This window comes from Canariomyces notabilis (assembly GCF_033297395.1).
Source record: "Canariomyces notabilis strain CBS 508.74 unplaced genomic scaffold N656scaffold_17, whole genome shotgun sequence".
Classification (NCBI taxonomy): Eukaryota; Fungi; Ascomycota; class Sordariomycetes; order Sordariales; family Chaetomiaceae; genus Canariomyces; species Canariomyces notabilis.
In genome coordinates, this window is record NW_027041839.1 from 139,903 (window position 1) to 153,925 (window position 14,023).

Consider the following 14,023-nt stretch of genomic DNA (forward strand, 5'->3'; position numbering starts at 1 on the left):
GATGGCTACGGTACCTAACCCGGTAATTGGGCAACCAGGTGATACCAATGGATGAATGTTGTACATATGTAGGCACCAGCCGTACGTCGCTTGAGTTTATTTATGACTCTATTATCTCACCTCATCGTTGCTATGAGAGAGGGAGAGGTGGACGATGGCCCTGGTTTTCTCAGCAGTGTAACTAGGTACACTTACCTTTCTGAGTGTCCCGATCCGCCATGCCGCATCCTGAGACACTACGTGTGATAGAACACAAAAGAACCATCATCGGAAACTTTCTTATGGATCCATTCTGTGTATTACTAGTCAAGGTTGGTGAGCGGGCATCAAAGGCTGCTTTGAAATCCGGATTTATGGACTCTAACCCCTTCTAACCCCATAGTCTCACTGTAACCTCACAAACGACCTTAATCTCAGATGATCTTACCAAGTTCACCACTCTAACTCTACACAATCTCAGAATTTCTATTCTCACAACCATGGCGGCAGCCATTGCCAAAACCATCGTAGCCACAGGGGCTTCATCCGGACTGGTACGTCATCATCATTCATGATCCGAGCCACATCCCCAGCCCTGTTCACTTCATCCGAACTGAAGTCATAAAAACATAACACGATCACCACTAACAAACACGAATACCCAGGGCTTTGAACTAGTCAAGCAGCTCCTGGCGCAGCCGACACAGGCCTACCGGTTCATCCTGGGTGCGCGGGACGTCGGCCGGACACAGGCGGCCTACGACGCGCTCCGGTACGACGCGGGGCGGCACAGCCTCACGGTTCTGCCGCTTGAGCTGTCCGACCTGGGAGGCAGCGTCAGGGCCTTTGCCCAGCAGACGCTGCAGCGCCTGGGGCCGGACGGCAAGGTCGACTACCTGTTGCTCAATGCCGCCATTGCCAACGGGGCGGAGAAACAGGGTCCAAAAGGGTCCCGCTGGTGTGAGGCTTATGTGGTTAATCATCTTTGTTAGTGACTTCCCGGGGGGGTTACCTAGATTGAGATCGAGATTGTTGCCGTTTGGTGTGCTGACATGGGGGGTTGGGTGGTTGTTTTAGCGCAGCATTACCTTGTCCATTTGCTCCGTGAGAAGTTGGTTGCTTCCAAGGCGAGGATTGTGTTTGTATCATCAGGGGCGGTTCGGAGGGTGCAGGACACAGGTCTGTCTGCTGGTTTTTCCATTGTGGGATCAGTGACTGTTGGATAGCTACTGACAGCGAGCAGCCAGTCTGGAGAATGACCTCAAAGGCGGCTCTGGCATTCCCGGCCAGACGACGTACAGCCAGACCAAGTTTGTCCAGCTGCTAGGAGCGCACTGGTGGCGACGCCAGTTGAGAGGACAGTGCACTGTCGTGGCCGTCTCGCCGGGTCTCATTCCCGACACGGGACTCGGCCGGGGTTCGGGCATGAAGCTGAGTATGGACATGCCAGACGCTAAGACCGTCCCTGAAGGTGAGATAGTTTCTGTCACCTGTGTGTATTCTGTGTTAAGCGTCATGAAACTGAATCTCAGCAGGAGCGGCAAGCATCCTCCGCGCCTTCACCAGGGACGATTTCCCAGAGGATCCCGACCAGATCTTTCTCACCAGCTGGGGTGAGTGGTGGAGCAAGGATGTCTACGGGCTGACGTTGGATAAGGCGCTTCAGGATAAATGGTGCTTGAGCAAGGAGGAGATTGAGAAGGAGGAGGGCTTGACTTCATAAGAACTCAGGGCTGTGGCAGATTTTTGTAATCTTCAAGGGAAAGCAGGCTGCCAGTGCCAGGGGTGCTTGTGGGGCTGATCCCAGCCTCGCTGTCGGAAGCTGGGTGCCAAGACTATGCCGACCGGGGATGCGTTCCGTCCGGTAATCTTAAATTCCGGGGGCAGGTGAACGAAAGACAGACGGCATCTTGTCCATCTCTGTCCTGCTCCTTGGTTCTATCCGATCGTTTATCCTCAGAGCTCATGTTGTTAATATCTGCAAGACAGCCGAGGAGGTCCGTTACTGCTCGCCGTACAGCATGGAACGAACGGGCCTCTTCGTCGTCACACATTACCCGAAGGACAGCGAGGTGTCCGGGCGCCGCCTGACCCACCGGTCCGATGTGCAGCTAGCCAGCATCTTCGTCCCGCAAGACCCGAATCTGCCGCCCGAGGCCCACTTTCCGCTGCAGACGGTCTTCAGCCCGGGCCGCCCGCCGTATCCGCGCTTCGTCAACCGCTTCGACAGCCGCGAGATGCTGCTCGTGGTAGACGGCTCGTGCGTCAACAACGGCCGCCACGCCAACAAGCTCCAGGACCCCGTGGCCGGCTGCTCCTTCGCCTTCAAGGGCACGCCGGGCATTATGCCCCTCGACGACGGCCTTGGTACTACCAATACTACTAGCAACACCACCCCAACAACCTTCCCGTTCCTCGCCGGCACTGGCACGGGAACACGGGAACCACGGCAACAGAAGGAGCCCAGCAGCAGGAAGTATCAGGTAGCATCGCGTTCCGCCTAGAGCGCGAAGGACCGCTCGGCAACCCGGTGGAGCACACGTCGAACCGGGCCAAGCTGCGGGCGGTGATCGCGGCGCTGCAGTTCCGGGCGTGGGGCGGGGAAGGGTGGCGGCGGGTCGTGGTGCTGACGGACCTGGAGTATGTCGTGCTGGGCGCCACGACGTGGCTGTCGCGGTGGGTGCGCAGGCGGTGGCGCAAGAAGCGCGGCGGGGGCCCTTACCTCAACCGCGACCTCTGGGAGGAGCTGCACCATTGCATCGTCGAGCTCCGGGACCAGGGCTGTCATGTGTCGTTTTGGCTGGTCACGGGCGACCGCGCGTCAAGGATTATTGCTCATGCGAAAGCTGCCGCGCAGAGGGCCGCCCGGTCGCATCCCGAGGCGCAGGCTGATAAGTTTACCATGATGTGTGGTGTTATGCTTTGAGTGATGGGGATTGTCTGGGAGATGGGTAAGGCGAATCAATTGACTTGGTAGATACCTATGTAGTCAGTTCGGTCTCATACGGTGAGGTCGAGGGGGTTCGCTGACGGTGAATAGCGAGCTCCGTCTTGGAAGGTTCCACCACCTCCAGTCAGAGTTGGCTTTGCCAGGGTAGAAAGAGCAGTGTGTGTGAATTGTACTGTACAGTATGTAAGATAGCTAGTATGTTAATAACTAATGTCTCTTCCAAGGTGCATAAGCCCTCGCCATTCTGATTTGGACAGACAGCTGAAGAGGCAGAAGAATACGGGGCGAATTCCGGAGGAACGGGGACTGATGCGGGACGGCACGGCAGATGGTGGGGCGGCGGTTTCCATCGGACATGCCCCTCCTTTCCGAATCATCTTAATGCCCACCTTGAACCTTGAAGTCAAGCACGCAGACCATATTCAAATCACCTTCGAAGCACAAAACAGATTCCACGCTGTCCATTCACGATGGCGGCTTCATGGGTGCCAGATGTTGACCCTTCTAGCGATTTCTCGCTGGCCAACATCCCCTTCGGCATCATTACTACGCAGGATGACCCGGCACCGCACGCGGCCGTGGCCATTGGTTCTCACGTGCTGGATCTCAAGGTCCTGGCTGCAAATTCAGACCTGACGAAGCTCTTCCCTGGGATCGATGGCCTCGCGGAGATTTTCTCGCAGTCATCGCTGAATGCCTTTGCACAGCTCGGGCGAGCAGTCCATCGTCAGGTGCGCGGTGCTATCCAGGACCTACTCTCCACAGACACCCAGCATCCCGAGGTTCTGCGAGACAACGCCGAGCTAAGAAAGAAGGCCCTGTTGCCCCAACGGGCCGTCAAGATGCACCTACCCATGGAAATCGGCGATTACACGGACTTCTACGCCGGGTTCCACCACGCCCGCAGAGTGGGCGGCATGTTCCGCGGGATGGACAACGCCCTGCAGCCCAACTACCTGCACCTGCCCGTCGGGTACCACGGGCGCGCCTCGAGTGTCGTCGTGTCGGGCACGCCCGTGCGGCGGCCCGTGGGGCAGATCCTGCTGGACAAGGACCCGGTCCCGGTCACGGCGCCGTCGCGCAAGCTGGACTTTGAGCTCGAGCTGGGCTGCTTCATTGCGCGGCCAAACGACATGGGCAGCGCCATCCCCGTCGACGAGGCCGACGAGGGACACATCTTTGGCTACGTCCTGCTCAACGACTGGAGCGCGCGCGACGTGCAGGCCTGGGAGTACGTGCCCCTGGGCCCCTTCAACGGCAAGAACTTCGCCACCACCATCAGCCCCTGGGTGGTGCTCGCCGACGCGCTAGAGCCGTTCAGAGCGAGGCCCCTCGAGAATCAGACGCAGTTGCAGCAGTATTTGGGGGAGATTCAGCCGCCGTTGCAGCAGTACTTGAGGGAGAAGAGGCGAGATGGCGTCTTCGACATCCAGCTCGAGGTCGAGTTGACGAGTAAGCCTGGCCTGATTTCCTGGCTAACGTTAGGTATTTGGTTTCTTGCTTGACCGATGGCTAACGGTCAGGGTTTTTGGTCCAGCGGCGGAAGGCGATACGACGACGATTTCCCGCACCAGCTCCACGAACTTGATCTGGTCCTTTCCTCAGATGATTGCGCACCACACCCTGGGCGGGTGCCCGTTGAGAACGGGCGATCTGTTGGGTTCCGGAACTATTAGCGGTCAGGGTAGACTGGAGAGTGGTAGCCTGCTGGAGATGTCTGAAAATGGCTGGCGTGTGGTTGAGCTGAAGGGGATGGACGCCCGAACGTTCCTCAAAGACGGTGATACAGTCACGCTGCGTGGGTTTTGTGGTGTGGATGGGGGCAGGGTCGGATTTGGTGCATGCGAAGGGAGGGTTTATGAAGCGTTGCAAAAGGTGACAGACTGACAGCAGTCAGCACTAGCGCTGGATGTAAGGGTAATTACAGCTGTCCCTGTATAATTCTTACATCATTAACAGTAATTACCGTAATTGCTTCATTACGCGCCCAAATCTGTAGATCCACAGCGTCATTTTCATCAGTAACATCAACGGTATTGGTATTGATGTACGAAGTACAAGTACCTCAGTTTGGTGCCAACATTCTCGATCCCATGAGGCAAGAGGACTCAATGTTCCTTGCACGGACCGAGGGAAAAAAATCATGGTTAACGTTTGGGCGGATTTGGCCCGTTGTCTGCTTGGTAGGAAGGAGCTCTGCAGTCCGCACAGATATTCGTACTCATCACGTGGCTCTCCCCACCGACCGAAGGGCTGAGGTGAGCTTCTGTTCCCCAGCCTGTGGCAGGAACAGTACTGCATTTGAGAGTCCATCTCATTACCTGAACCTGAGTTGAACACACCACTGCAGGGTGAGCACCCCTGTGGCCATGGATCAGCTCGAAACACAGGTCAGTGATTTGCGCTCGTTTCTGAGCCAAGATCCGCTTGCTCCGACGCTTTCGCCGCAAGAAGCTGCGTTTTCTCCTGCTGGTCCACTCCGTTCCAACAGCCACCATTCGTCGTTTTCCGCCCGCGGAGACAATTCCGCACCACAACCCTTATCGCCCCGCGAATCCCGGTCGAGCGCGACTCCCACAACAGCAACAGCAGCAGCTAAAAGGAGGGCAGACGACGCTGATGCCGAAAGCGCTGCAAAGCAGCAGCGGAGCAAGCGAAACAGAGTAGGTTTTTGTCTGTCTGTGACCGTGGTGCATCAACTGTACCGTTCAAGTCCATAGTCGCTTACATTGGTCGCTTAATCCTCATAGTACATCTCACTTGCATGGTAAGGGTCAGCTTGAGACTTGACTTCCGCTTGCACGACCGCACTCTTCTTTTCCCAGGGACGTTCGTATCTAACTATGCCTCACCCTACGCCTACAGCAACGAGTGCAAGCGTCGAAAGATTAAATGCAACGGCCAGACCCCATGTCAGCGTTGTGGCCATCTCAATCTAGAATGCCTTTACGCGCCCAATTGCTGTCCCAATTTTAAGGACTCGGACGAGTTCAAGCAGTTATCGGACCACGTTACCCACCTACAGCACCAGGTCAACACGCTCTTTGACAGCCTGAATCTGCTGCGCCGAGACACCCTCCGGCTGGCTCCGCTCTCCGACCACGTCCTCTCGCAGTCCTCGGCTACCGTGCCACTACCAGCATCATCCCGCCATGCCCCAATCAAAGACCCCGTCCCCTTTCGGGTTCCCCAGTCGTACCACGGGCCGACTAGCATCGGCTTCACCGTCGATGTGGCCAAGAACACTCTGCACAAGATGGGCTATTCAGCCGGGTGCGATGGTAACGAGGACGGCTATCCCCAGCCTGATTCTCCTGTAATAGCGCCTGCGAACCTTCCCACTCTCACACCCAACCCGGCGGATCCTATATGGGATTTCAACGAAAGCGAGATGTTGCACCTATGCAAAATCTACGAGGAAGAAGTTGGCGCCATGTACCCCGTCATCAAGATTGGACCGGTCGTCGAACATGCTAAGGCCATAGCCGCATGGGTGGATGCCAAGCGTAGCGGTATGGCTCCGCCCCATGCGCGAGAGCAGGACCTTTTGGATGTTGAGACTTTGCAGCTAAAGATCGTTCTTTGCTGCGCCTTGACAATCCAAGAGCACGGCAACAGCGCCAAGGCCGCCAGACTCTATGAAAGTATCCAGCCGACTGTCGACAAAATGTTAATGACTGAGCCCACCGATGTTGCTAGGCTCCCTTTCCTTGCATTGTGCGCAGGGTACCGGTGGCTCTCCAACGACGAGATTCTGGCGTGGCGAGTCATAGGCCAGGTGGCCAGGATGTGTCTAGAGCTGGGTCTGCACCGGAGGGAAGGGCTCGACAAGATTGCGGATCCTCTTATTCGTAGGAACGCGCTGCACACGTTCTGGTCCGCCTACGTCCTAGATCGCCGGTGGAGCTTTAGCACTGGGTTGCCCTTCGTGTGCCACGACGACAAGATTGATCCCAAGCTGCCGTACCCGGTAAGATGAGGCGGCTGCCAGGGGCAATATAAGTCTATTCAAGCTAACCTTACCCAGGACAGTTATCCATTCCTTGTAGCAATGATCGGCTACTCGAAGCTTGGGGCAAAGGTCTGGAAGCTGGTAGACTGTTTTGAACCTGCTGTAGTCCGGGAGCTCAAACCTCATGACTTCGAGGAGCTTGATCGTGAGATCATGTCATGGTATGAGAGTGTTCCGGAGGACCTTCGGATTGGGCCGCTAGAGTGTGATAAAATGCCGGTGCCAGCGGGTCCTTCATACGACGTCCAGCGGCTGCGGATTTGGTTGAGACTGAGGTTGAATCAGGTGCGTTCAAGCCTCCAGTACCGCGAGTGTGTAGACAGATATCTAGCTGACAGCACACTCCACAGGTCCGCATATGGCTTTACACACCCATCTTGCACAGCGCCACCAGCATTGTCCAGAACGAGCAGCTCGCACGCAAGGTGGTCGACCTGGCCAAGCAAACCATCCGAATACTCACGCATCTCAACCGCAACTCGGATCTGTACCGCCGGAGCCAGGTCTTTTATCATCAGTTCCTGACTTCATCGATTGCCGTGCTGTTTCTCGCTTCCACTCATGCGCCCCTGAAATTCAGCGCCACGTGCCGCGGCGAGTTCTATATGGCCCTTGACATGGTCAAGGATATGTCTGCCCGATCCTGGGTGTCGAAATGCCTTTGGCGCACCATTCGATCGCTGAGGGCGTATGCCCGTAGACTGGGCCTTGAAGAGGACAGCTCGCGACACGCTGGTCCAGTGACGGGGCCAGCCTTGCCATCGACACAGCCGCATGAGAGCAGCAATGGGAGTGGCCCTGGTTCAGCTGTGGGCCTAACCAGGCCGTTTGACGGACGACCCGCAGTCAGTTCTCCCATCGACAATTCGCCGACACACCCGATGCCGTTACAGAAGCAGGTTCCCGCCGAGGATGAAACCAATGGATTACGATTGCACGATGAAATGTCGCGCATATACGAGTACATGGGCTCAAATACTGCCCGCGAGCTAGGAAGCCCGACAGTTATCTCGCCTGGCTTGGCCTACAGCCATAGCGGGCCTGGCGCTGCAATCTTTGGCGGCGACGAGATACCTGCGCAGGGAGATTGTGGCGTGTACCAGCACATGAGGGGCATGTTCTGACAGGGCACATAGCACGGTATCCGGCATGTTTCGGATATTCGACTCCCGTCACTTGATCTGGGTGGAAGTTCCCAGGCCCAATGAAGTGATGCCATGACGGAGATCCAATTCTGCAGAAAGCAGTGGAATGGTCCACAGGTCGACGGATGCTTGCATCGGCACTGTGTTTGAGCTTATTCTACAAGTGAGGTGGAAGAAACCGCTCAGCTGATGATGGAGTTGACGTTGTGTATGAACCCTTGCACCTGGCTAATGAACACTGGCCGAGGAACAAAAAGGTGTAATCGCTAACTAACAACGCCATGTCCCGGGCAGCCCGGCCCCTGGGTATACTCAACGGGAACCATTACCACCAACGGCGATATCTAACTGAGCAGTCAATATTTTTCTGTTTCATCTGTTTGAAACGCCTTGCAGACACCTCCCTTTCCGACTAAGAGATTACCTACATCACCTACCCCTTTTCTTGAGCTCTGCAGGCTTAAAAAGCTAGACCATCATGGTGGGGCCAGTAGGCTCTTTGGCGGTTTGGCCTTTGTTGCTCCTACAAACGTGTCTTTCACTGGCACTGGGCAAAACCATAGGATAAACGGGCTCACCACCCTATCTATATAGCCACATTCTTTGAGCCTTATCCTCAGCCATCCTCCATCCTCTTCTGGCCCGAACAGCAACTACTGAGCTCGATTCCCCACATACTGATCCGGCGGAGATGAAATAAGCACAAAGGATGTGTCGTTGACTCTACATGATAATGAAGATCCTTCTGACGGCGAGGGAGGTCTCAGAGAACTCCCGTCAGGCTCTCCTGGTGGTACTATATAGATCCTAGTCAGGGCATCCCGCGTGGAAGCAAACAACCTAGTGTAAGTAGCGTTCCAGTTCAATGAAACGAACGTGGGATAGAAGCTGATTTACTATAGTAAACGTTGCATTACAGCCGAGCGTTGGACAAGATACTGCAGGATTCATGTCAGCAATTGTCAAAGTGAGATGGCACTCCCAATGCAGGTCCTTTTGTTGTTCTTACAAAGGACCTTTATATATAAGAACGGTGAGTTGGTCAGGCCACCGAGACTACACATCAAGTCTTTCTCACTCGACCCTTGTTCAACCACAGATCTCACACTCGCACAAGATAACCTTCGGGCGCTTGCTGTGACAATGGCAAACACCGTGACATTGCGTAATATCACGCTCGTTCTGGAGCGGCTAGGTCTACCTCCACCCACGGAACAGATGCTGGTCCCAGATCGGATGCGCACACAAGTACCATCTCAGCTCGGCAAAGACACAGATGAGGACAAGCTCATCCGCACTGTCACCTACTATCGCAAGGAGTACGAGCGCCTTCTGGCCTGGTTCGATCCTGACGAAACCGCATGGATCCGTTCGGCTTTGAGCGAACCGTTTGCCTCACCCGCCACTGCGAAGGTTCTCGGCGACCTCCCAGTCGAGGTTATCTCCCAGATTCTTGGCTACCTCGATATCGCCTCGATCTTCCGCTTCCGGCAGGTCAATCGACAGGCCCGTGGGGTGGTCAGCAAGTTTCCCTTATACCGCGCCATCCTAAAGTACGGCATGAACACCATCCTGTTTGTGCTCAAGACGGGGACGGCGAGGTGGTTCACCCTGGAGGGTGTCAGGACGGCGATTTCCGCTGAGACTTGTTTTCTGTGTGACCGATTTGCGGGCTTTCTCTTCGTCCTGCGTTTGAAGCGGATCTGCTTTGAGTGCTTGGAGAAGGACAATTACCATGACCTGCGACAGGCGCCTTGCGAAGCCGTGAATCCGGATCCTAGAGTCTGTTTTAGGACCGTTCCTGGCGTGTACGGTAAACCCTACCCGTTGAACTACGCTGGCAGAGGCAGATACATCAGCTTGGACCTCCATCCAAGTTATTACTGCTCTGACAGATGCAACCATGACATCATCAGCGATAATTACCGCTACATGGCGGCGATAGCACAGCCGGTCGTCAATTTCACGAACGGTCCGGTGCCTCGAGTCTGGGCGGGGGTGTCGTGCATTGGCTACCAAATTGCGTACGAGACGCCGGGTGCCCGGAGAATGACGGCACTTAACGGGAAGGTCTCCATCGACCAGGTCCGTGACCGCGGCTACTCCCGGAACGGGTACATGGAGCATTTCAAGTGGTGCTCTTTTGCCCAGCGGCTGTGGCAGGACAGTCAGGGCGGGACTGTCCCCGTTCAAGTGCCCGACTGGGACGCACCCTGAGTCCCCCGGGTGAGGTAGGACCTACGCTGCTTATGGGGGAGCAGCTGTCCGGTACTTGAAGCTAAGCCCATAAACTCATGAGGGGGCATGTGAACCCACTTCACTGAGGGTGTTTGATACTGAGTGTTGGGGTCAACACTGGATACTACTAATAAGATAGGTAAGCAATTGAGTACGGTTTTTGAACGTCCAGTTTGATGACTCTATTGGTCCACACCGTGACACCGACGCCATTTGCTGCTAGCAGCTCCTATTTAAGAGTCATCTCCCGTCACCAGCTTTCAGGGGTGCGATGTAAACACAGTGATGAAAACCAGAGAGGCGTGCAGAGAGATGTAAAGTTTTAGTAAAGTTTAGCTCAAAGGATGGTGTTGGCTTGATATACTACGCTAGTCGCCATGATCTGCCTTAATAAACATTTCCTTGATATTTCAGGCACGCTGATCTGCCACCATTTACTAGTAGTGGTTGCGAAGGGTCATCATGCCTTTAACAGCTAGATACAACTGAACCTCCTTTGAAGGTGGCATCACTCTGATGTGAGGCAACGTCACGTCGCGCTCAGAATCGCCGACTTTATACTGACACAGTCGATTCATATCATGCTGCCGGAACCATATGCTGACTGCAAATCCCTGACCGGGCCGAGGAAAGATATAGTATTGCTGTGTCCGTGTAAATATCTATCTACCTTGCGCTCGCTGAGAGCCCTCAGCTAATCCCCCTCGCTTATTGGGTCCAGTGCTATCTCGATGCTGGTTTCCTCCCGCTCAGTAGCAGTACCAAACATCACTCCGAATCGCCAACTTAACCCCATGTCTCTCATACGCCTTGATAACGTAAAAGATCGCCCTTCTCCCGATTGTCGCCCAGTATTCCAAGAGCGCATCCGAGTTCAGATCTTCCCAGGGCTTCGATCTAAACTCGATCATCTTCAGCGCCGGGCGCTGCTCTTTCACAAACCTCGGCAGCTTCCACAACCCCATGACAATGATCCTATGGTACTTCTCAATTCTAGACTTCTGAGAGGCAGTCCACTCCTCGTTCACATACTCGCCGAACCACTCGATAAGGTTGAGCCTGGCCAGGCTGGGCGGCAGCGCCTCCACCAAGCCCCGCAGCATTCTCTCCTCGAGCTCCTTGGTGCTGGCAGTTCCGGCTGCATTAGGGGGTTGCCGTGCGAGCAGGTCAAAGATGTAGGCACAGCGCGCAAACTTGCCAAACAGACCCTCCATGGTGATTGTCAATGTTCGCAGCGAGGCAAGCCGATCCAGCCACCGCAGCCTGCCAGGCGGGCCATAAATGAACGCGGTCAGGTCGGGCCCCATGCACAGCGGGAGGTGCAGTTCTCTGAGTTTCGGCGCCTTCTGAGAGAGGGCGAATAGGCGGAATTCCAGCGGGCGATGAGGCGAACTCAACATTGGATCGTACCGCCGCCACCGGTCCGTCACCAGCTCCGACATGTCGCTGCTTCTCGGTGGCTCTGAGTACAGCGTCAGGGAGACGAGGTTGTCGATGTGAATGGGTTTTTCGGTGAGGGGCAGCAGGCGGTAGAGAAAGTCGCCCACATGGATGCTCAGGAATTTGTTGATGACGTTGAGACGAGGTGACCAGCTCCGTTTCATGTGTGAGAGAATCTCGCCCAGGGAGCGGAGAGTCATCTGACTGCTGCTGATAAGGTCGCGTGAATGGACGGTTCCTGTGTAGGCCATCGCTTTGAGGTCGCGTGAAGGGATGGCTTGCGTGTGGGCCATGGCTTTGAGGGCGTCGATAAAGCGCTTAAGTCGAAGATTCCTGAAGAATTCGAGGCGCATGAGGGAGTCGAGGTAGCCGTTGAAGTGGCTATGTTCTTCGGCAGTGAGACGGACTATGGACGAGCGAGGGTATCGTCCCTGGTTCAGAGCTGTGAGCGTGTCCTCCATGCCTGGAACACAAAACTTGTCGCGCTGGTGCATGTAGATCCCAGAGTCGATGTGCCTGATCATGTAACAGGTTACGAGGTTGCAGCCACCGTAGTCCCCAAACTCAATGACCACTTTCCATAGAAAGGGAGGCGGCCAGCAAGGGGTTTCATTGAGCTGCTCCCAAGGCGGATAGCCCGTACTCGTGGTGATGCCCTGGGGAATGCTATGATGGCTTTCTACCGATGAATTTGCATCGTCGAGAAACCAAGTCCACATAACCGACCGAGGAAAGTCCGGACTGGGCTCTCTCAGAAGGAGATATAGTGTCTCAATCTTGTTCGCAAGGCAGAGGATGGCGCAGAGGACCATAGACGGGAACAAAGGATCCGTGACGTTGTTCGCCGCATGCTGCTTAAACCAACTTCTCACCTTCCAAAACGAGTGATCCTGGCCAATGTCTCCATCGAGCTGCAGGTGGTCAAGGAAAAGGGTCGAAAGGCACTCCCAGGCCCTGCCGCAACGTGAGACCGTATCTGGATCTTCAAGGGAGATTGCCGATGAGATGTGTCGAATGTGACGTCCTAGCCAAGGGTTTCGGACGAGGTTACAAAGGAGGAGACACAAGCCGTAAGGTCTGGTGATGAGGATATTGCGATACAAGAGCGGTCTGGCTATAGTGTAGATCCGCCGGCTAACGCGACAGAGCCTGACCAGGTCAGCCTTGGCTATGCAGTAGCTTGTCCACTCCCACACTAGGCGGTTGCATAGCGAGGTGCCGTTCCCCAGTGCGACGGGCTGGGGAATGAGATATTCAAAGATGCTGGTCAGGATCTCGTCAGGGAGCACGTCCAGAGTCCGTGCCATGGCCAATCCCCCAAGATCATCGGCGAGCGCTGCGAGGGTGCTATCGTAATAAAGTAATACGTCGTTTTCTTCGTATTCGATCTTCGGTCGCTTCAGACGCTGTCTCTCGAAGTTTTCGGGAGGTGGTCGCTTGCGGTTAGTGGGAGATCCGATCGTTTTGACGGATCTTTCGGTTTCGCTGGGCATGTTTTGGCGGTCGAGATGGTGTAAACACTGAGCTTTTCGTGCGCTTGCAAGGCCAACGCTGTCGGAAGTATTATAGGTTCAGGTTCATGGCAGGGAGCAAAAGCAGCGCTGTTGGCACGAGACGGAAAGGAAAACGGTTGGGATGAGTTGAAGGAGAAGTCGTGTTATATTAGATTCTAAAAAACAAATTCGCTTGAGTATCCGCGGGAATCGAAGACAAAGGGAGGTACCTGTATCAGCAATGACCCAGTTGATATGTTGAAAAATTGGCTTGAATATCGGGTGTTCTGAAAAGATGCGACGAAAATTAGATAGGTGAAGGATTTGGTGAGTGCCTCATGGGTTGCCTAGTGAACGTTTCACGGTACTGTCCAGCGACGGAATCAGGCAGCCTGTTCACGGAAAGAACTGAGGTACTCAACTGTTTCCTTCTTGAAAATGTGCACTGGCATGATCCGTCGTCGGACCGGCAAGAGCTGGCTTGGAGAGTGTAGGGAAAGTCCAGTCTGAGTCACCATGGGCAGGAAGCTGCCATATCAGCATCGAACGAGACTGCTTGCACACCTATGACATTAGTGCAAAGAACTCGCGATGGCTTGAGCGCATCCTTTGTTCTTGTCTGATATGGTCGAATGGCTGGTCCCAAGCCTAGGTCTGCCTTCTTCTATCAATCTATGTCAGACATCCCAAGGTCCTGACTCTTTAACTAGGATTCCACTCTCCAATCCATCCATAATCGGAATCCACGCATCTTGGATCGGTGGCG

The 14,023-nt window shown here is 55.0% G+C and overlaps 6 protein-coding genes across 6 annotated transcripts; 5 read left to right on the forward strand and 1 right to left on the reverse strand.

The window, feature by feature from the left end:
- Positions 1-377: 377 nt before the first annotated feature.
- On the forward strand, positions 378-1,702 carry N656DRAFT_756473 (NAD(P)-binding protein; the record flags this gene model as incomplete). The annotated part of the gene is made up of 5 exons (XM_064813117.1): positions 378-533; positions 645-966; positions 1,057-1,158; positions 1,223-1,471; positions 1,512-1,702. Exons 1-5 carry the CDS (start codon positions 480-482, stop codon positions 1,700-1,702), a joined length of 918 nt encoding a protein of 305 aa, XP_064668429.1. The 5' UTR covers positions 378-479.
- Positions 1,703-2,000: 298 nt separating this feature from the next.
- N656DRAFT_712833 (uncharacterized protein) lies at positions 2,001-2,905 on the forward strand (the record flags this gene model as incomplete). Its single annotated transcript, XM_064811853.1, has 2 exons — positions 2,001-2,346; positions 2,463-2,905. 2 exons carry the CDS (start codon positions 2,001-2,003, stop codon positions 2,903-2,905), a joined length of 789 nt encoding a protein of 262 aa, XP_064668430.1.
- Positions 2,906-3,399: 494 nt separating this feature from the next.
- On the forward strand, positions 3,400-4,928 carry N656DRAFT_838089 (fumarylacetoacetase; the record flags this gene model as incomplete). The annotated part of the gene is made up of 2 exons (XM_064818843.1): positions 3,400-4,381; positions 4,467-4,928. The coding sequence occupies 2 exons, from the start codon at positions 3,400-3,402 to the stop codon at positions 4,814-4,816; spliced, it is 1,332 nt and encodes a 443-aa protein (XP_064668431.1). The 3' UTR covers positions 4,817-4,928.
- A 370-nt stretch (positions 4,929-5,298) lies between these two features.
- Positions 5,299-7,714, forward strand: N656DRAFT_682175 (uncharacterized protein; the record flags this gene model as incomplete). Its single annotated transcript, XM_064810572.1, has 5 exons — positions 5,299-5,592; positions 5,680-5,696; positions 5,795-6,899; positions 6,933-7,226; positions 7,292-7,714. Coding segments are annotated over 5 exons (2,133 nt in total), but the record flags the coding sequence as incomplete, so codon positions are not given.
- A 993-nt stretch (positions 7,715-8,707) lies between these two features.
- On the forward strand, positions 8,708-10,688 carry N656DRAFT_183907 (uncharacterized protein). Its single transcript, XM_064808790.1, has 3 exons — positions 8,708-8,931; positions 8,989-9,119; positions 9,174-10,688. Exons 2-3 carry the CDS (start codon positions 9,059-9,061, stop codon positions 10,301-10,303), a joined length of 1,191 nt encoding a protein of 396 aa, XP_064668433.1. The 5' UTR covers positions 8,708-8,931; positions 8,989-9,058; the 3' UTR covers positions 10,304-10,688.
- Positions 10,689-13,528, reverse strand: N656DRAFT_183756 (uncharacterized protein). Its single transcript, XM_064808789.1, has one exon. It carries the CDS (start codon positions 13,255-13,257, stop codon positions 11,074-11,076), a length of 2,184 nt encoding a protein of 727 aa, XP_064668434.1. The 5' UTR covers positions 13,258-13,528; the 3' UTR covers positions 10,689-11,073.
- Positions 13,529-14,023: the final 495 nt, after the last annotated feature.

What these genes read in the sequence shown, in the direction of transcription:
- N656DRAFT_183907 (XM_064808790.1), top strand. Translation starts at nt 9,059, where the DNA reads ATGGCACTCCCAATGCAGGTCCTTTTGTTGTTCTTACAAAGGACCTTT. An exon ending in GACCTTTATATATAAGAACG is followed by an intron (nt 9,120 to 9,173) that starts GTGAGTTGGTCA and finishes CACTCGACCCTT; the next exon opens with GTTCAACCACAGATCTCACA.
- N656DRAFT_183756 (XM_064808789.1), bottom strand. Translation starts at nt 13,257, where the DNA reads ATGCCCAGCGAAACCGAAAGATCCGTCAAAACGATCGGATCTCCCACT.